General features: G+C 42.3%; 1 protein-coding gene across 5 annotated transcripts in view; it reads right to left on the bottom strand.

Moving 5' to 3' along the window:
• The window catches only part of FBN1 (fibrillin 1), a 216,762-nt gene that overhangs the window by 70,521 nt on the left and 124,636 nt on the right, over positions 1-21,605 (bottom strand). For all 5 annotated transcript variants that reach the window (XR_008311392.1, XM_053271937.1, XM_053271938.1 and 2 more), the window contains exons 20-30: positions 20,064-20,189; positions 18,423-18,542; positions 17,624-17,761; positions 15,390-15,440; positions 12,659-12,784; positions 10,528-10,752; positions 8,516-8,641; positions 8,188-8,316; positions 6,402-6,527; positions 4,685-4,810; positions 3,599-3,721 (exon numbers count right to left, since the gene is read on the bottom strand). Coding sequence is in view for 4 of the 5 variants with exons in the window: in XM_053271937.1 (XP_053127912.1) it covers positions 3,599-3,721; positions 4,685-4,810; positions 6,402-6,527; positions 8,188-8,316; positions 8,516-8,641; positions 10,528-10,752; positions 12,659-12,784; positions 15,390-15,440; positions 17,624-17,761; positions 18,423-18,542; positions 20,064-20,189 (1,416 nt within the window). In the remaining variant the exon portion in view is untranslated. The remainder of the gene's footprint in view (positions 1-3,598; positions 3,722-4,684; positions 4,811-6,401; positions 6,528-8,187; positions 8,317-8,515; positions 8,642-10,527; positions 10,753-12,658; positions 12,785-15,389; positions 15,441-17,623; positions 17,762-18,422; positions 18,543-20,063; positions 20,190-21,605) is intronic.

Here is a 21,605-nt window from a genome sequence, read left to right as displayed (position 1 = left end):
CAGCTGTTTTTTAATGACAACTCCCATAATCCCCAGCTACAGCGACCAATAGCCAAGGATTACAGGGGCTGTAGGCCAACATCTGCAGGAGGGCCAAAGTTGAGCAGGCCTGCTCTACAAGTTTCCCACCACTCACTGAGATCATCAGGAGGGGTCGGTCTTCGGTTCATCTGGTGGAGACCTGGGATCAGGCGTTCTCAGTTGTTACCCCTAGGCTGTGGAATGTGCTTCCAATGGACATGAGAGGATAATCTTCCTTGAAGGCCTTCAAGAGAGCCGTAAAGACCCATCTTTTTAACCTAGCTTTTAATGATACCTAGTTTTAATTCTAATCTGGTTTAAATGTTAATTGATAATTGTTTTTTTAATGAGTTTTTGGTTTTAATGTAAACTGCCCTGACTCACTTTAGGAAGGGTGGTATATAAAAACTGTGTGTGTGTGTGTGTGTGTGTGTGTGTGTGTGTGTGTGTGCAGAAACCCTGCCTTTCTCTATTTTATTTTAGTTATTTATTTTAAAACACATAATTATATACAGCTTTTCTGTTTGAAGTAAAACATCCAAAGTATTAAGCAAAAGAAGCCTTATAACAAGCTTACTGGAGAGTAAGCCCCACTGAACTCAATAGGAGTTTTCTTTTGAGTAAACATAAAAGACACAACCAAATACAATTAAAAATAAGCAGACAGGAACAACTAAAACAGCAGAATAATAATAAACATGTAAGCAGAAGAACAAAGAGGATCTCTATCCCACCGAAAAAGCCCATCCAAACAAAAGTTTTTATACAGCATCAGAAGTCCAATATGAGGAAGGTAAGCGAAAGTCCCAGGCGAGAGTGTTCTAGAGCTTGGATCAAATGGCCTCTGGTTACCCAGAGTATCTTTTGAACTCTCTTGCCTGTATTTTCTTATTACTATTATTATTATTTCTTATTCATAGAGGATATATGAACCAGGACTTCTTTGGTTCAAATCTTGCATCTGTCATAAACAGGATATAGGGCAAGCTATTCTCTCTTAACCTCTGCCCCCCAACTGCAATAAAGGGATAATAATATGGACTTTCCTTACAGGGTTATTGTAAGGATTGCACAGTACAACATGTGAGGCTCTTTGAACACTTGAAAGCAGTACACAAATGCTAGGTCCTATTATCTGCTCTGTGCGCTGAAAATAATGTTGCCATCTTCAGAATTTATATAGTTCCCTATACCACTGTTTAGTATCAATGACCGGGGACTGATTTACATTCCTGGAAATTTCATCCTTATGACGTTACCAGGCTGCCTGAATTAATTGCAAACATTTTAAATTCATCAATGTGCTTCTTTACAAGTTGGTGTGATTTTTTTCCCTTTCAAGAACACCACATCCTAGCTTGAGATCCAAAACTTTGCTTAGTTACTGAAAGGAAATGTTTGCAAAACAAAGAGGGGAGAGCTGAGAATCTCCTCTCTTTGGAGAGAAAGGGTGTAACTCACGAGGAGATGAGTCTATTGTGGCTTTTAGGAATTACGCAGCTGTAAGAAACTTAACTCATTTTAACTACTGAGTCCAAGAGTTCATTATTCAGTTTCTGCTCAGCTAACACCAAACAGAAACTGTCCTAATGGTTGTTTTTGTAAAGAGATGCAACCTGGAAGATCTCCCTTGCTGGCTACTGCTCATTTTATTAATCACATTAAGCTGTCACATTCATCAACAACTTGGAACTGGAGTCTTATCTGAAGTGACATGCAAAAAACTTCTTTGTATGCTGCAAATAAATACATTTCTGCCCTTCCTTTCTATACAGTATTTGTGTGTTACTGATTCCTCTGGTCTGCTGTCATGCTACTTCATGCTGCGCACACTTTTTAAAGTGGTGATTCTCTTATATTTAGGAGGGAAGAACAACTGGCCCTATCCAAACCCAGCACAGCATCCCTCCAGTGGCTGTTACTGGTATCTGCCTTATGTTTCTTTTTAGATTGTGAGCCCTTTGGGGTCAGGAGGGCCCTCTTATTTATGCATTATTTCTTTTTCTATGTAAGCTGCTTTGTGAACTTTGGTTGAAGAGCGGTATATAAATATCCAGAGTAGTAGTATTCGTTTGGGTTTCTCTCTATCACAGGATGCATGACTCAAAGTTGATACATCACAATTCTCCACTCTACTTTTGTGTTTCATTTATCTCTGGCCTCTTTTTTTCATGAACAGTTATTTCAAATTATTGGCTTCTTTGGAAATAACAGTCCTTAATTTTTTTATATACCGCTTTTGAACAAAAGTTCCCAAAGTGGTATGTATGTATGTATGTATGTATGTATAGATAGATAGATAGATAGATAGATAGATAGATAGATAGATAGGCAGGCTCCCTGTGCCCAAAGGGCTCACAATCTAAAAAAGAAACTAACAGCCACCTTTAGGGATGCTGTGCTGGAGATGGATAGGGCCAAACTGCAATTTATTTAAGCCAGAACAATTTGTATTTAAGCCAGCATTGCCCTGCTGAAACAAATAGGCATCTTACTTTTAAGTACTTTGCCGAAACAGCTTTGTTGATTACAGCTACAAATTCCTAATGTCTGTGTATAAAGTTAATTGCTGGTGAAAAGTGTAGCAATGTGTGCATCTGTCACATCTGCAAAAAAAGAGGCCACTGCAAGATGTTGGCAAATTGTACTTACATATTTCTAAGGATGGCCTTTTAAAATAAGAAAGTTGTGTGTGTGGAGGATTATTGCCAACCCACATCCTTCCTGCAGAACCACTGGGCTACAAAATAATATGTCTGTGCCCTGGTTGCATAAAGAATTATGACAAATATTGGTATCTTAATGAAATAAAGGCAGAATTATTTAACTTGAAGCTACAGGGTTTACTTTCTGGTTGTTCCACTTCTTTAAACCAACAATGTTCGCAACCACTCACATTTGTGATTTGTGGCTAAGACCTAGCTGCAGATTTTATCCCTACTGTGTAAGCTAGCTTCTAAATGTGGAGCTGTGTTCCAAACCAGAGCCCCGGCACAGAAAACAGAGTGGGTCACCAGTGTATTCTGGCCCTTCATGATGAATTAAAGTGACATGATGAATTAATGCTGCACGTAGTCCCCAAAGCTGAGAATCAGGACTGTGTACGCAGCAGCAAATTATTTCATTGTATGCTGAAGAGGTCACTTTTTCAGCAGGCTTTCAGCCAGGCTGGAAGTTTAGTCCCTCTCTCTCTCTCTCTCTCTCTCATTGTCCTGGACAGTTTATTTGTGTTTTTATTGTTGCTTTTTATTTGTTGTTCTATTTATGATATTGTAATTTGACTTTTATTGTTTAAATTCTGTTATTTGTTAACTGCTTTGGGCATCGGATAACTGGAACAGAAAAGCAGGATAGAAGAATTTTAAATAAGCAATCAAATGAATAAATGTCATTGAAATTTGTGGGGTTTACTTCTGAGTACACATGCATGGGGCTGGGGTGTAAAAACAGCAGTGATGACTACAGACACAAAGTCTGAGAAAGGCACAGAGACGTCTGAGAAAAGCACAGATACAGCAAGGCGTTAGGAAGAGCTTGGCAGCATCTATGAGAACAAATGGTCACAAATTTACTGTACCAGTGCAAGTTCTGTGGTCTGGCATCAGCGCAAATCCTGGTCTACAGCTACACTCATAGCTGCCTTCTGAATTTGTACAGAAGGTGTCACAGCCGCCATTCATGATGTCGCATTCATCAATATCTGGAAAGGAATAAATAAATGGTCACAAGAAATATAATAAAATGGGTTTTTTTAAAACGCTTCTGGGACTGTTTCAAAGTTCTTAATGGGCTTCAAACTGACTCTAAACTACAGATACACTAGTGTACTTTTGGGCAACAAAGAGTTATCATATATAACATATACACAAACTAATATGCAGTAGGGGAAGGTATTAACCTGAATTGAAACCACAAATCCCATGCTCTCCAGCAGGAAATGAAACTTGTGAACATAAAGTATCATTTTTAATTAAAGAGATTTTAATTAAAGGCCTGTCTCTAACAAGCCCTTCCCACTGCTGGCCACTCCATTCCCCTTTCCAAAGACAAAGATTTCTTGCTTGGAAAGGAGCTAGAAACTACATAAGAACAGCCCTGCTGAATCAGGCCCAAGAATGCCCATCTAGTCCAGCATCCTGTTTCACCCAGTGGCCCACCAGATGCCGCTGGGAAGCCCACAGGCTGGAGCTGAGGGCATGTCTCAGCTCCTGCCAGCTAAACTGGCAGTTAGGGTTGGCCAATAGCAGGAGTGAATCTCATTTCATGCTGGATTCAACGTGCTCTCGTTCAACTCAAAATAGGGCAAGGGTTTTCAGACAGGAGTGAGTTTGCATTTTGAACTCTCTCAGTTGTGAATTTGCCCACACCACTAGTCTGAAGGATTATTCCCAGCAAACTAGGCCACTGAAAAGCCATTCTGAAGTAACACTCATGACATTAAATAGTCTCACTGGATTGACTCCAACCACAAGCTGGCCTTCTACCTCCATACCATTATTGGCTTTGAGATTCTTTAAAGCTTAGATTCTGTTTAACGTACTAATTATTCACTGGATTATGAAAATGTTGTTTACATTCCAGGAAACCTTATGTCAAGTATAAGAGATTATTAATCAATTAATTAATAGCTGCAGCTGATGCAGAGGGAAAACAAAGTTCTTACCAATACAATATAATTTGTCAGGTGTTGACTGATATCCAGGGTTGCAGGCACACTGATACTTTCCAATGAGGTTGACACAACGTCCATTTCTGCACAAATTTATACTCAGGTCACATTCATTAATGTCTATTGAAAAAAGGAAGGCAACATTTTAAGACCCTGCCCACAACCACTGCCTCCCACTACTTCTGGGCAAATACTACAGGGCAGGAATGTCTCTACGTCAACAGCAGTTCTTAAGACAGAGATGAAGATCTGGCAACAAGTAGTGAGAAGAGAAGAGGGAACTTTAAAAGAAGTGCTCTCTACTCCAGTCTAGGAAAGAATCAGCATCTGAGCTCTGGCTGCTCAAGGCTTTATTCTTGCCCTTTCTTCCCAAATCTGAAGAGCTTGCCAGGAAACTGAAGCTATTCAGGTGTTAGTCTACTGTAGAAAACCAACACAGAGATAGGGCAAGTGAGCTCCCTGATCACACCCCCCCACATTCAGCATTTTTCTAAAGTGGACAGGTGCTAAATGCAGGAAGAGCTCCCCTCCATGATTAAGAATTCTGGGCTCAAAGAACATCATTTTATTGCCAGGTATGTTAGGACTTGTAGTCCTAGACCTGGTGAGTCCTGTAATCCTGTAAGAAAAGGTTTGTGCCAAGTGTCATTCCCACTGTGGGGAGTCATGGCCACTGAGGCTTGGAGTACCTGCAGTTACCAATGCCACCTTTACCTTTATCTCAAGAAAGATAAGGTTTTTGAGGGCCTTGGGATAGTGGAAAGAGAAAGAAGTGGCAGAGGTAGGCACTTTATAAACAGCCATATCAATTGCCCACAACATCTCAAGGTTTTGCTTAAATTAAAAAACATGTAAATCAGTTGATTGATTGATTTTATTGATTTATATACCACCTGACTCCAAAGGCTCTAGGCGATTCACAACAATGAACACAACAAAAACAAAATAAGGCAAAATGTTAAAACAATTTAAAGCATTCAAAGCATTGGAACACATGTAAATCATTGAGCCATTTTTGGATGAGCAGAGGGGTGCTTATGCAATTGCATCCCTATTCCACACTCATGGAAAGCTTGCATATCAGGGAGAAGGGTCTAACTTAGTCTTCTTCCGAGCATGTTCATTTGCTTTCTTGGGGAGGCTTTTCCCCCACAACAAGCAGTCCTTCACCTGTAGCACCCAACAAGTACTAGACTTCGTGATTCTGCTGAATATGTAGTTCAGCTCTTGCTTTGAACAAGCTTCCGAGAGGAAGTACCCATAGGCAATGACGATGGGATGATTCCTGCAACTAGGTGAATAAAATTAAAGAAGTAGCCGTGACTCTTTCACCCAGGTACAGTACAGTATCCTGACTTTTGCAAGGATCTGCAGCCATAACCCTCTGTGTCACAGATGAAGATCGGTTTTAAAGCTCAGAAGTTTCCCTGTATTGCCTAACTCCTAGGGCTGGTGAGGAAACAGGCAATGATTTGGGGAGCCTGCCCCATACATGAAAATAACTAATTATGGAACTGCTCCCCATTCCTAATTCAGGGTGGTTTTTAGGAAGTCGGTGAGAATGCTGGGTACACGGAGGCCCTGTCTAGAAAGCCCTGTGCTGTGCTTTCTGTATGGCATTGTGATGGCAGAGTTGGAGCAAGGGACTATATCTTTAGGAAGCTGGGAATACAATGGACATTGCTGCATGTGCTCCTCCTTTTTTCCTTACCTATACAGGCAGAGATGTTTGGAGACAATTGATGACCTGGAGGGCACTCGCATCTGAAGCTTCCTTCGGTGTTTATGCACACGCCCCCTCTGCACAACAGAGGATTCCTTTCACATTCATCAATGTCTGTACAAGCAGAACCACAAAAGGGGGTGGGGAAAAGGGAGTGCATGTCAGAGCATAATAGTTTGGCATGCAAGAGAAAACTGAAATGATGGTGCTGAGCCAAATGTTTACTCGACCTTTGAAACTCCAAGTGCAAACCAAGGATCTCCTCCCCAAGCCACTCTGCCTCTCCTGCCAGTAAGTGTTCCAATTGTTTCCCAGCTGCTGCTGTTTCCTTCTCTTTCCATGCCACGAGAGACAATGCCTTTTCGCAACACTTCAACCCCACATCCAGAGAGCAATTACAACGGGTACTCCTCCCCTACCCCATGGATGGTTTCTTCAGACCCCCCGCCTGCCTCTCTGCATTCTTCACACAGATGGATTATCTTGGTCATTCAGAATCTGCTGACTTGGCCAACTTCCAACAGTCAGCTCCTGACCACAACAGGGATTCTTACACACAGCAAACTTTACCATCCCCAAGTTTACTGGGAGGCTTTACTGTGAAAAACAGAAAACATTTCTGTTTATGAAATCGGTATAGAGGTCACATGCCACTGTGCAGAGGACATCAAAAAGGGAGCAAGAGGAGAGGAAAACTGCAAGGGACAGTGAAGGATGACTGCAATTCGTATCAGAATTCTCTGTGCTTATTTAAAAAAAAACAGAATTATTTTTATTGGATTATGAGCCATTTTATTGGATTATGTGCCAATAAAATAATCCTTTTTTAAAAAGGACAGAAACATCTGTCCAGATCCTTTCTCAGCCTAATCACCTTCCAGGTTTTTGGTGGGTTTTGTTTTTTGTTTTTTGTTTTAGGTATAAAAATGTGTGTTCCATCATTCAGTGTAATAAGTACTTCACACTTTAAGTTCTTTAAAAGAGGAATAGCTATTATTTCTAAGGGTGGGAGTAAAGATATTTGGGGTGGAGGGAGGAGGAAAAACCCTCGTGTTTGTGGTCCCCTGCGTTATTTCTAATAGCTGTAGGTTATTTCTACGGCTAGGGGAATAACACCACTGCTACCCATACGTTTTACACCCAGAATAACCTCAGAAACTATCTTGGCTCAAGGTGATGTCACATAAAAGCTGTTCCTAATCATAGCTAAAGGAGACAGTGCGGAAATCTGCAAGATAGAAATATTGCAGATGAGCTAAGAACCACTCTCCTTTGTGCAATGAATCTATAAAGAGTCATCAGATTTATTCTTGGGGTGAAATCCAAGCTCCCACTTAGGGATCAACCTTCGAATTAGGCTAAGTAACAACAGTTACTTCTCATTATTTTAAATCAAAAAGAGCCAAGCATAAAACTCTATAAATGCTGAATATGTTGAAATAGCAAGCTGTTGAGTGGATACAGATCAAGAGATAGCATCTTTTTAACCATATGCCAGTCCCACACCCAGCTTTTCAACTTTGAGGGTTCAAGATAAAACTCCCACGATTCTGGCTACTGAGGTCTGTAAATCCAAAACCAGCCTGGAATTTCCCATTAGATTTAGGAAACAAAAACTGGTGGCTTCCAACGATCTTCCCTACCCACTCTGTCTTTTCAATTGTTCCAGTAAAATGGTAGCCAAGAGCAAAGCAATCCTAGCCGTTTTTGGAACAAAAGTGACCTCCCCAGATTCAATTTGTGACCTAATGCAAATATGTTTTGAGTAACATACCCATGCAGTTTTTCATCATCATGAATCCACTTTCATAACCTTCAAAACAGTCACAGTGAAAGTCTCCAGGTGTGTTGACACAGAGCCCTTGGCCACACAGGTCAGGAGAGATGCGACATTCATCAATATCTGCAATTTAAAACAAAAAAATGTTCCTTTCAAGTACAAACACACATAAGATAAGTTGTTCTTAACTAATGTTGTTGGCTCACAGATATATACTAAAATTAATAAGAACATAATAATATAAGAATATAAAAAATTAAAATGCCGTTATGAAAATAATATGCCATTTACATTTTTGAGCAATAGGATATACAGAATTTACCTGTGCAGTTTCTTTCTTCAGAATCAAGGGCAAACCCACTGTCGCATTTACATCGGAAACTTCCAATGGTGTTTCTGCATTTTCCATAGGTGCAAAGGCTTGGGATCATTTTGCATTCATTGATGTCTATGACAGAGACATGATCATTTTTAAAACCAAAGTTCAGTGTTGTCAATTGTCATTTCATAAAGATCAAAACAGTGAAATCCAGATACCAATATTTTTAAAGCATTTTTAAAAACAATTGCAATTGCGGGGAAGCAACACTCACATTGTCATGTTCAAATTCAAGCAATATTTAGAATGTATGTAATATTTTATATTATGCACCTTAAACTGAACTCCCGTTTACCTGAAAATATCATTACAAAGCACAATGTGTTTCTTCTGTCAGGTAAGATGCTCTGCACTAGAAATTATGTCTGATCTTACTTTCTCAGAGACTAGTGCACGTTGTCATCTTCTTTTCAAATTGTTTTTCTGTCGAAAACATGTTCTCCGTTTTCTCTAGTACTGGTAATTGTTAAGTCAATTTAGTTAATTCAGTGGGGGCAAGAGAACATTCACACTGGACAAAATGTCCAGTGGAACATCTTCTAAGAAGTTCTGAGTAGAACCACAACCCCCCAGATGCTTGCACTAGGGATGTGCATGGGACAGGACAGGCCAGTTCAGTTTGAATCCGGAGAGGATTCGAACCAACCCGGTCTAGTCTTGGATCTGGCCGAACCGGATCTGGTCCGGCCATCAAGCTGGGCCTAACTGCTTCATGGCCCAGTTCGGAGTATATACTTGTAAAAAGTAAAGGGTATTCCCTATACTAATGTGGGTGGGTAGGGGGAGAAAGTCTGCTGTTACCTTTAATTTAGAGGTGGCGAGGATGGTGGAGACATTGGCAGCGACTCCTCCAACACCACCAGCCCCAGCCTCCCAAATGACAACCTGGGCCGGCTGCGGCCTGGTTTGGGCCTCTGCACATGCGTGGCCATTTTCATAAGCTCTGCACATGCGCAGGGGGCATCTGTGTCACCATGCAATTAGCATGGTGATGCAAATGGCCTCTGCACATATGAGGAGGTTGCAAAAATGGCCTCTGATGTCTCCACCATCCCCGCCACCTCTAAATTAAAAGAAGCAGTACCCTGTCTCTCAGCCACCTAATGGTGCAGCAGGGAAGTAACTTGCCTACAGAGCAAGAGGTTCCTGGTTCGAATCCCCACTGGTATGTTTCTCAGACTATGGGAAACACCTATATCGGGCAGCAGCGATATAGGAAGATGCTGAAAGGCATCATCTCATACTGCACGGGAGGAGGCAATGGTCAACCCCTCCTGTATTCTACCAAAGAAAACCACAGGGCTCTGTGGTCGCCAGGAGTCGAAAACGACTCGACAGGACAACTTTACCTTTACTTTACCCTGTTTCCCCACCTGCATTAGTATAGGGAATGCCCTTTACTTGTAAAGGGGAATCCTGGCTGGATTCCCCTTTACAAGTATACCCCATGAACCGGTTTGGCCTGGTTCAGCTAATTTACATAGGTCCTGCCTCTGGAGCACATGGGAAGGATAACCCACATGAGATGTTCTCATCTAGCAGCAGAGAATCCTGATTTTACCCATGTGCACAGTCCTACCTCCTGTTAGGAACCCTTGCCATAGAAGAATGGAAAGGATGGTTCAGAGTCTGGTATTTGCTTCCATGTCTTCTGATTGGAAGAGAAGAAGCAGAAAGGTGCTATAGCCAATGTCATTATCAAGTCACTTAGCAGGACAAGAAGTGGGAAGCTCATTGCAAGCATGTGGATGGCATTTAGGAAAGCCAAGTTCCTGTTTTGCGTATGCATTTCTGAGAACTGCCACATATACGTTACTCTTATATGTGGACAGAAACTTCAACTCCTGCATACATCAAAAATTATCCACATGTATTATTTTGAGCAAGGAAGAGGCAGAAATCAGCCAAGTCTACTCATCAGAACTTTCCCCAACATCAGCAATTGCTTCACATACCTTTGTAGAATGGTTTCCCATTTATAATCTCTCCTCGAGTAGAAAATCCAGGTCTTGGGCAAAGAGCTTCATATTCAGGTGTTCCCTTTGTGGGGCATTCGTCACAGTCAGGGCCCCAGGCTGCACCCACAGAGCAGCAACAGGCATCCAGTCGGTGTCGCCCTCCGATGGGTTTTGTGCAGTCTTCATCATCGTGATCCAAGTAGCATGACTCCAAACGAATATCTGTTGGGATTATGAAATCAACAGTGGGTGAGAAACAATATTTGTGCCATTAGGATAGCAGAATCCATGCCACTGGAAAATGTACTGTATAGTATAGGGCTGGGAAGAGAGATAAAGAACCCATATAATGCAAGTCTCCCTGGCAGGAAGTAAAGTTTTGCTATATATCTTTGTCCCATGAAGTCCTCCTTAGTGGTAGGGATGTGCACAAAACTGGTTTACCCGGTTCGGTTCAAATTTGAACCAGGTTCAAACCAAGAGTGTAAGATTCGGTTTTGGTTTTGCTCAACCCCCCTGGTTCGGTTAGAATTCTAACTGGTTCTAACCTCCCAAAGTGAGTGGGGTGGTAGTTGGCACCCATGGGTGGCTACCACCCAACCCCCAAAGCAATCGGACACACATATGATTTTTTATGAATTTTTGAAAAATAATTCTCATACAATATAATGGGACTCAAACCAGCCCATTATTCCCTATTGTGGAGCACTCATGGGTGCCAACTACCACCCAAACCCCGAAGCAATCAGACACTCCTATGATTTTTTATGAATCTTTTAAATATTTTAAAATTATTTTTCTCATAGGGTATAATGGGACTCAAACCAGCCCATTATCCCCTATGTGGAGCATCTAGAGGCACAAAAGTGGGGTGGGTAATACGCACCCAGGGATGCCTACCACCCACCAAACCGCAAGGCAATTGGACACTCCTCTGAATTTTCAAAGTATTTTTAAATGCTCCATAGGGAATAATGAGGATTCCAGCAAATGTATAGCTTCATGTCAGGGGGAAAGGGGTGGCCTATACCAGAGTGTTGTGGGTGGTAGTGCCCAAGGGGGGCAAGGAAGATACCAGAATTATTTCAAAGGAATTTGGCAAAGGGCTAATTTTTAAGTAATTTTTGAAGTTTACGTGTCTTTAAGGTTTTTCTCCATAGGAAATAATGGAGTTCTCAACATCCCCATAACTGCACTGGGGGGGCGCTGGCATGGCCCAGCGTGAGTGGTGGTGTAGTGCACAGAGAGTGCCAACCGGTTTTCACAAATTCAAACCAGTTTGCACATCCCTACTTAGTGGGGGCTGGACCACACAGTGTCATGGGCAAATTCTGCTTCTATCATGGCCAAGTCTGAAGTACAGCACTTGCCTTTTCCCATAGTACTCACTAGGGGTGTGCATGAATCAAATTCTGCGATTCAATTCTAGGTCAAATTGAATTGCAGAATCATCAAATTGCCTCATTGAGAACGCCTGGCTTGGTCAGCTGTCTCAATCAATCACCTTTGATTTATCTGAATTGATTTGGATGATCTGACCGTCATGTTGAGGCCTGTTTCCCCAGAAAAGTGGGCCTCAAAATGACATCTGAATCAATTCGGGTCACATCAGTGGCGATTCGCTTCAATCTCGAATTGGGCCACCTATTTTGAGGGTGATTCGATTTGAGGTTGAATCTGCAAATTGCCCCCAATTTGACCTAAATTGATTCGACCTCAAAACTAATTGCACACCCCTGGTACTCACTACTACTATTACTTCTATTTATATACTGCAGGATATACCAGTTGAATTCAAAGTCAAATGAAACTGACACCCAAACCTGCCCACTATCCTGATACCCTTGAATGGAATGGGTTTTGCTCCTTCCTCAACAGTCTTGCTGATGGCAATCTTTTACCTATTCCCAGATCACTTGTTGAGAGCCTCCGAGAACCAATCCTATATAGATGGTTGGTTTTCATTTGTGCATGTGCAGGGATTTTTTCCCTAGGAGTGCAAGGAAGACTCCCAGGCTCACTAAAGAAAACAAGGAAGTCCTTGCATAGCATGAAGCCGTGGGTGAGCACTGAAGCCTGTGACTTTAGCCATAGCTCCTACACTGGGTCAAAATGCCTTAATGCTTACCGATACACCTCCGTCCAGTTGCATCCAAAGTCATTCCAGTGGGGCACTGGCAAATAAAGGATCCCAGCGTATTGACACAGTGTCCATTAGTACACACTCCAGGGAACACTTCACACTCATTGATATCTGTTTTGGATTTAAAAAAAAAAGATTTAAGATTTCACTGAAAGCAGAGGAGTCCAACATTTCCATCCTATGAAGCACAATCCAGCCAAGCATGAGTCTAGCACATTCAATTTTTGTTCCAATTGCGGGGGCGGGGTGGGCTAGGGTAGCAACCAGAGGAAGGAAAGAGTTCTTGTGTATGGACTTTGTGATCGTGATAAGAAGAAAAGTGGACAAGCGCAACCCAAAAAGTGAAACCACACAGGTACCAAGATGTAAACCACCAACAGGGGTTACACCCTAGGCCACTAGGGTTGCTGACAAATGGATATAAACATCTGGGGGAAAGTAGTGTTACAAGCATTTCATCAGATCACTGTAACTATGCTTTTAACTGTAGCTTGATGTGCAGATATTAGCGGGTAAGCATGTTTATCACTGTATTACAGAAAGCATCACCTAATCATTTCTGCCCATCAAACCGCTCTTAAAGGGGCAAGTTTTGCTTTGCGCTTTTTTTCCTCTTGGTCAGAGGGCAAACCCTATAAACAAGGAACTTTGGGGGAAGTTTTCCCCTGGATCCTCTCTTCTGAATCATGCTTATACTGACTGAAAGTCAAAGGAATTCTATCCATATGTGAGTAAGTAGTGGATAGAGTCAGATATATTTGGGCACTGGGGATCCATATGAAGTGGATGTAAACTAGATTGGTAGTGTGTTTTTCTTAGACACAGGATTTCGAGCATGTTGCCTTAAAACATCCTCAAAATCCTGTGTCTACCACTATCTTGAAAGATTAACTTTCCATCTCTGCAACACTGAAAAATGTTCCTAGCATTCCCTTATGATTTAGAATAGGTGGGGCAACACGCTTTTTCTCCTCTCTTGAGGCCAGATAAGTTATGTACAGTGGATCCGACACAGAACACATCCAGAATATTTGGTCATTACTTGGAAGGCAAGAAATGCAACTAGGGACAAGGTTGCGGTGGGAAGGGGGTGTTCCCCTCCATTTATTTAAAAAAAGTGTTTTAGAAGACACATATGGGAATAATTTGTTTTTCAAATACTTCAGCTGCTGTGTCAAGTCAGGTTGTGTTAGTCACCATGACCCAATACCGTATAGAGTTCCAGGAGCTTAGAGAAGGGGAATAGACGGGTCTTTGGCTATCATTTAGACATCATGCATTCAACCATTTCCCTGCCTGCTCCACTTAGAAGTCAATATGTCACGTGGCTCTAGCTATTCAACTGAGGCTCCAATGGAAAGGGATGCAAACCAAGGAAATGACAGAAGGACCAGCCCCAGCACAAAGAGTGGGGAGAGAATTGCTTTTGCCCAGCTTCATCTGGTTCACCAGTTACGCCCTTATCTCGATTGGCAGGCACTAATGACAGTGACTCATGCCTTTGTTATTTCCCGCTTAGATTATTGTTACTCGCTTTATCTAGGGTTACCTTTTAAGACAATCGAGAAGCTACAATGGGTCCAGAATGCAGCGGCTTGCCTACTCATGAGTGCCAGAAAATATGACAGGGTAACACCTCTCCAGCAGTCGCTGCACTGGTTACCCATTCGCTTCCGAATTCAATTTAAAGTCCTGGTTCTTAGCTTCAAAGCCGTGCAGGGCTTGGCGCCTGTTTACCTACAGAACTGCCTCTCCCACCCAGTTACATCCCGCCCTGTTAGATCATCTCAGATGGCCCATTTGTCGGTCCCGTGCTCGGAGTTCTAGGACCCACAAAAGGGCCTTTTCGGTTGCTGCCCCACTTCTTTGGAACTCTCTTCTCCCCTTCCGATTCAGTTGACACACCACATCCTAGTTATTTTGCAGCACTGGTGCAGTACCACAACTTGTGACATCTCACTCTTCTTCCCTGAACCGCTCCAAGGAGGACTCTTGCCAGTGCAATGCTGGCCTACATGGTACCTTCTTGTAAGGCTCCAGGAAGGCTTCCAAGGGGGAAGGAGGTGTGTTTCTGACCTTTCTTGACCCCAGAATTACAGGATGGGAACAGACAAGGTCAGCCTCAGAATAGGCATGGGGAGGAGGCTTTACTGCATCACTTCAACCCTCCTCCAGGCTTGCTGCATCCAGTTCCCTCTCCAGGGGAACTTCTGACTCCCATGCCCAAGAGTAGCCCTCATCATCAGATGCCTTGGCTTTAAATGCCCAGTTCAGAGCCAACAGAGCTTAAAACCTACTCCAAGCCCCCTCCCTGGTCTTGCTTACTGACAGGCCCAACATGGCGGCCCCACTGGAGAGGTTTCATGCAGCTCTCCCTGCCTCGCCTGCTCAACCCCACTGGGATGCAACCAGCTTGGAACCATTTCACCTCCGCTCCCTTTGGGGGAAAACAGAAGCCCCAAATGAGGCATGCCGTGCTCTCTGCTGGACTACAAAGAGCCATGCAGGCAACCAGGTAAAGCTGCATCCTGACACTTATCAGTATTTTGACTACAGCTGAACAAGTTTATCCTGCTGTAATCCTGATGCAATTAATAGAAGAGCACTAAGGATTAGCCAACCACTGTGATTTTCCATGGGAATGTGACAAATGCCACAAGCATTTGTTTCCCCCTCACTGACAACACTGTTCATGTTTCAAAGCAATAGTACATACCTTCACATTGTGTGCCTCTTATCCTTGAGTATCCTCTTGAACAAACTGGGTCTATAAAAGAAAACCAAAAGAAGAGGACTTGTTGAGCTGGACACAGAAGAACATCCGAGACATGGACTAAATCTCCACAGCAAGAAAACGCGGAACATAATTAGAACAATTAAGTGAATACTGTTGATTAAAGAGAAGAGTTATGAGTTGAAGGAAGGGACATGATTGTGATTCCTTCTTCAACTAGCCCTTGCATTCAAATTAAAAAAAATTAAGTTAATGAAGGGCTAACTCACACCTGTGCTTCTGACAAGCAAGTACACAACTTGCATACTGCATGTAGAAGCAGGGAATTTATTAACATGTGAGGATTATAGTATAATCCTCACATGTTAATACATTTCCTGCTTTTCCATGCAGTATGCATGTCATTATACACATCATCATCATCATCACATTTATATATCACTTTGAAATCTCTTGGAGATTTACTACATTTATCCATTTACAATATTATATTGCTGTTGTAAATTATCATTGTCTTTGTCTCATAGGAACATAGGAAGCTGCCTTATACCAAGTCAGACCATTGGTCTATCTAGCTCAATATTCTCTACACTGATTGGCAGCAGCTCTCCAAGGTTTCAGGCAGGGGTCTTTCCCAGCCCCACCTGCAGAAACCAGGGATTGAACCTGGGACCTTCTGCCTACAAAGCACATGTTCTGCCACTGAGCTATTGCCTCATCCCATACATTTATGCTTTACATAAGAAGCATCACAGACTTGCATTCCCATAGCCATTTCGCCTCAGCATTTACAAGTTTGAGTCCATCCATTAATGCTTAAATAGGAACCATGGTTTCCTCTCTCACTGTTTTGGTTAATTAACTTAACATAGCCAAGAAGACACTGTTAACACCAACGACTGAAGTTGTGTATCATCACTGTACTTATGGCTTAGATTTGAGCTTTACATAAGAATGGTCACAGACAACAGCACCTTGCATTTCATAGCCTTTTGGCTCATAGATTACATTTTTTTCCTTCTCTATACCCACGTACATGGGCACAGAGGGGAAAATGTGTGCTCCATGAGCTCAAAGGGCTATTAAAGATAATGTTACATATCTTCTGCCCTTGTGGACTAAAGCCCCTAATGAAGTGGGCTGTAGTCCACAAGAGCTCCTAACAAAAATATCTGGTTCACCTTTAAAATGCCATTCAGGAGAGAGAGATCCTCAAGCTCACCTGGAGGCCTTATCCTTTAACAGGGCAGCCCTTCTCCCTAAATGTGAATACAAATGTTGCGGAAGTTCATAATTACCTGGTTTGGAATATGAAGTGGTCAAACTTGTAATGCTCGGACACTTTCCCCCCAGGTTCTCCAAGAAAACCTGTAAATACTGAGCCAATTCTGAACCAAGCTAGAGGGATGTGGTTTGCCAGTCACTGAACACATCAGTGGCTTCGGTTGCTCAACAGTGAGCGAAGGTTCACCGTTATTTTCTGTTACAGCTTTTTATTTACCAGGGCTTAGTCTCCAAGAGTGGGGGCTGAGCTCTGCCCCAAATTAAGCCCTGCTTGGGAAATTATTTTCCAGCCATCCTCTTATAAACTTTTGGTGATTATATCACACTTCCTGGTGGATATTTTCTTCTATGGTGGTACAGTGGTAAAACTTCTGCCCTGTAACCAGAAGGTTACAAGTTCGATCCTGACCAGGGGCTCAAGGTTGACTCAGCCTTCCATCCTTCCGAGGTTGGTAAAATGAGTACCCAGAATGTTGGGGGCAATATGCTAAAATCATTGTAAACTGCTTAGAGAGCTTCAGCTATAGAGCGGTATATAAATGTAAGTGCTATTGCTATTGCTATTGCTATTGATTGAAACTATTCTTAAATAATGACATAGGAACATAGGAAGCTGCCATATACTGAGTCAGACCACTGGTCTTTCTAGCTCACTATTGCCTTTACAGACTGGCAGCAGCTTCTCCAAGGTTGCAGGCAGGAATCTCTCTCAGCCCTATCTTGGAGTTGCTGCCAGGGAAGGAACTTGAAACCTTCTGCTCTTCCCAGAGCAGCTCCATCCCCTGAGGGGAATATCTTACAGTGCTCACATTTGTAGTCTCCCATTCATATGCAACGAGGGCAGACCCTGCTTAGCTAAGGGGACAAGTCATGCTTGCTACCACAAGACCACTCTCCTCTCCGACATGCCAAGTATACACCAATGGTCTTACCTCGATCACAAGGAATGCAGGGACTACCCCAAGCAGCACCCAGTGAGGAACAGCACTGTGACTTTAGAGTGGCCCCATTGATATTTATTTCACACCTCCCATTCACAATGCTCTGCCAACAAGTGCCTTTAACAGTCTCTGTTAAGAGAAATAAAATCAATTAGGAATTGCCGAATAGCTACGTATTAGGAAATCATTACTTAAATAGCATTATCCAGTGTGCAAAGTGAATTCTAGTGAGGCAGATCATTCTTGCTACCAACACACCACTATGTTCTGAATCTCCATACACACACACACACACACCTGATTTGTTTTGGACAAGGTGAAATTTCCATACCACCTTGGCTTTTGCCATTCTTCTCCCAGTTCAAACCTAGCAATCAGGTTGGACAGCACCAGGCTCAAGTCCCTACTGTCTATTCCTAAACTACAGATACTTCATAAAGTTATAATATCTTTTCATCTCAGCCTAGCGTGCCTCTTTAGTCTTCCATATCTGTTGAATCACTACAATACTTTGGCAATTAATGAATGCATACTGATATGAACTGCATACTGAATGAATTGCATAATGATGCATACACATCATTATTTTTATGTGCTCAAGATAATGGTGAAACAATGATTAAACTATGCTCTTAACTTTGTTTCTATAACATATTCCATCCAGTCTTTCAGAGCTCTTCTTAAAAGCTTTCTGATCATTGAATATGATATTTGCATGTCAGTTCTATCAAAGACATTTTCAGCCTTTGAACACAGCTAAAAAATAACAGATCTCAGAAGACTAAATTACCAATACAGATGGTTCTTGTTGCATCCAAAGTGCTTTCCGAGGAACATTCACAGACAAAAGAGCCAGGGGTATTTTTGCACACTCCATTAATACAGGGGTTGGATTCACACTCATTAATATCTAGAAGAAGAGAAACAACACCTATTAATGGCCTACAGGGGTACTAGAGATTCAGAAGATTGACTTCAGTCTGATAAACTAGAAATGAAAGAATCCTCACGTTCAATCTGAGTCTTTCTGAAAGTAGCTCTAATCTAGAAATCCACATGTGGGAGATCCAACACTTGGCCAGTTTTGTTTACATCTCACTCTGGCAAAAGAAGTTCACCAATCCCCAAACTTTCTGAGTATGGAATATAATTTATCCTGTGACTCCCAAACAGCAACAAGGGAGCTTTGCTTGAACCCAGAAACTTGCTGTAACCACATAGGCTCCAACTTCTACACAGAGCAGCCTGCAAACAGGAGCACCAGTTGGGTGTCATACATAGCACATGCAGGGTTCTGGATCAGGGTGCTGGTGTGTTGATACATACAGCACTCCACTAAACACAGATATATGTATTAAGCCTTTATTTATGTTTATTAATACATTTATATTTAGGATTAAAACTGGAATCACCAGTCTATTTTTTGGGTTCTAGATCAAGGGGTTCTGGATCAAGGTGCTGGTGTACTATTCAAAAATCTTTAATGCTATAAATTTACACTTCAGGTTAAGGCTAATTTACTTTACACTTAAAGCCTACGCTGTACCTCCAAAGGGCACCTCACCTCAATTGTTCTTGCATGAATCCTGCAAGGTCCACTATTCCCATCTAAAGATGTGGAACTAAAGCCAAGTAACCGCAATGTGCCCAACAGTGATCACTGAGTCCTTAGCTACACTGAGATTTGAACTCAGATATTCCGATGTTCTTCCTTTAGCTCTCTTCTCTGTTGCTTTGCCAGTGTAGGAGGAACAACAAGAAGGGTCCTTTTCCTGTGAAAATCTAACTGCAACTCAGTTCCTACCTGGGTTATGCTTTTGATTTTATGTATTGCACATGAAGAACAATTATTTATCTTCAAACTGTTCTTGGGGAACTAATGACGACTCCTTAGTTTGGAATGGAAACTTACATTAGGTGTGATGCTCTGGTAGGCTGGATGTAAAACTATCAAGGCTCTCTTATAAAAAATACACAGTTCCAGTCTGCCTTACATTGGAACACAGGAAGCTGCCATATACTGAGTCAGACTATTGGTCTATCTAGCTCAGTATAGTCTTCACAGCAACAACTTCTCCAAGGTTGCAGGCAGGAATCTCTCTCAGCCCTCTCTTGGAGATGCTGCCACGGAGGGAACTTGGAACCTTCTGCTCTTCCCAGAGTGGCTTCATCCCTTAAGGGGAATATTCTGCAGTGCTCACACTTCCAGTCTCCCATTCATATGCAACCAGGGCGGACCCTGCTTAGCTAAGGGGACAAATCAGGCTTGCTACCACAAGACCAGCTCTCATCTCCCTTAAATGGAATGCATCCTAAATGTTGGCAAATAAATCCACATATTATATGATCCACATATAATTCCAGTAATAGGATGACTTTAAAAAATCAAGAGCTTGAAACAGCTGTAACCTAAAGGGATGTTTTCAATTACCTTCACATGTTTGCTGCTCAGGCTTATAGGCAAATCCCTTGGGGCATGTGCAAGTAAAGCTGCCAGGGGTGTTTCTGCATTGTCCATTGTCACAAAGTAATCTGTTTAGCGCGCATTCATCAATGTCTGCAAGGATAATTAAGAAAGTCATCAGGAAGACTAAAAAGGATTTTGTTCTCATGAGAAGCCATAAAAGAAGCCTCTTTATAACCAGATATGTTTCACTGATGGAGATATTTCTCTGTGTATCATAAGAGAAAGGCAGATTAAAGTCAAATATACTTGCAGTGGACAAGGAACAAATATTGGGACTTTTAGCCGTTTGCAGCACTAATTTCCAAACTTCCTGCCTCTGGCAAGAAAATTTATATTTCCCTGTGACCCAAGGCAGCAACAAGAGACTTTGTGTGCCATTTTTTAAAAAAGGAATTACACATTAACTACATTTTTCTAATGTGCTCTAATGTACTCTCCCAATGTGACAGAGGGATAAGATGCAATCACTGGATCAGCAGGTCATTGGAATGCTGTCTTCCCAAGGCCTTTAATCCAGAATTCTCATATCAAAGTTTCAACTGAATGCCACAGATGTTCTCCCCGGTCTACACCAACATCTACAGTTTCAGAGCATATACACCCATAGGGACAGATCCAGAGAGAAAGGGAGGGAAACTGAAAAACCTAAAAGGGCATAAACAGATTGTGACTGACTTGCAGTAGTACCAGTTCACTATTTCACATGTTCAGGCACTAGTGCCATTTCTCAATAAAGCATGAGCATGAGAAAAATGCAGGAATGACATTAGCACAGGAGAACCTTTGAGCAGCCTTAGTGTGCCTGCTGCCTCTGTGCAGATGCTCGGTGCACAGGTCTAGAACAGAGGATGATGCAGACTGCAATGATCTGATACGGATATTACTTTGGATAAACTGGCACAGAAAGAGGGAGAGAGGAAATGGGAGTACCTAAAATGACAGTTAAATCATACACAACAAGAGGGCAGCGGATGTCCAGAGAATGAAGTTCAAATGGTGCAGAGCAGCAGAAGTGGAGGAAGACACAGAAAGATTAGGGAGCATAGGTACTCATTCTCAAAGGTTTCAAGATTTTCTTCACAACACTGAGAACTTTATTAGTGTGTGCGTGCATATACACGTGGGCACACACGATGGCTTGACACGACCCACCATAAATGCACTCATCTAGTTTCTCCCATAACAGTTAATGGATGTCATTCAGTTCTATTGGAAATAGAAACCCAAATTTGCCCCACTAATTCACAGCTGATGAGGTTCATTGTGGCTTCCCACTATGGGCGGCTTCACACAACCTGCTGGAAGCCCGTAAGAAGTCTGGAGGAGGGAACCTGAGGTTCCTGTGGCATGCAGTGCTCCCGCACAGTGTGTCGTCCAAACCCACCCACATCCAGTTGGCAACCGGCCAGCCTGACTCATTACTGACTCCAATCCAAGCTTCATAATCAAGGGCTGGAGTTGGCTTGACCAGAGTTGGTGACAAATCAGGTTGGCTGGTTGCCAGCT

Source organism: Hemicordylus capensis, chromosome 10 (genome assembly GCF_027244095.1).
Source record: "Hemicordylus capensis ecotype Gifberg chromosome 10, rHemCap1.1.pri, whole genome shotgun sequence".
Lineage (NCBI taxonomy): Eukaryota > Metazoa > Chordata > Lepidosauria > Squamata > Cordylidae > Hemicordylus > Hemicordylus capensis.
Note: the sequence above shows the minus strand (reverse complement) of the source record. Positions and strands in the feature narration are given on the sequence as shown.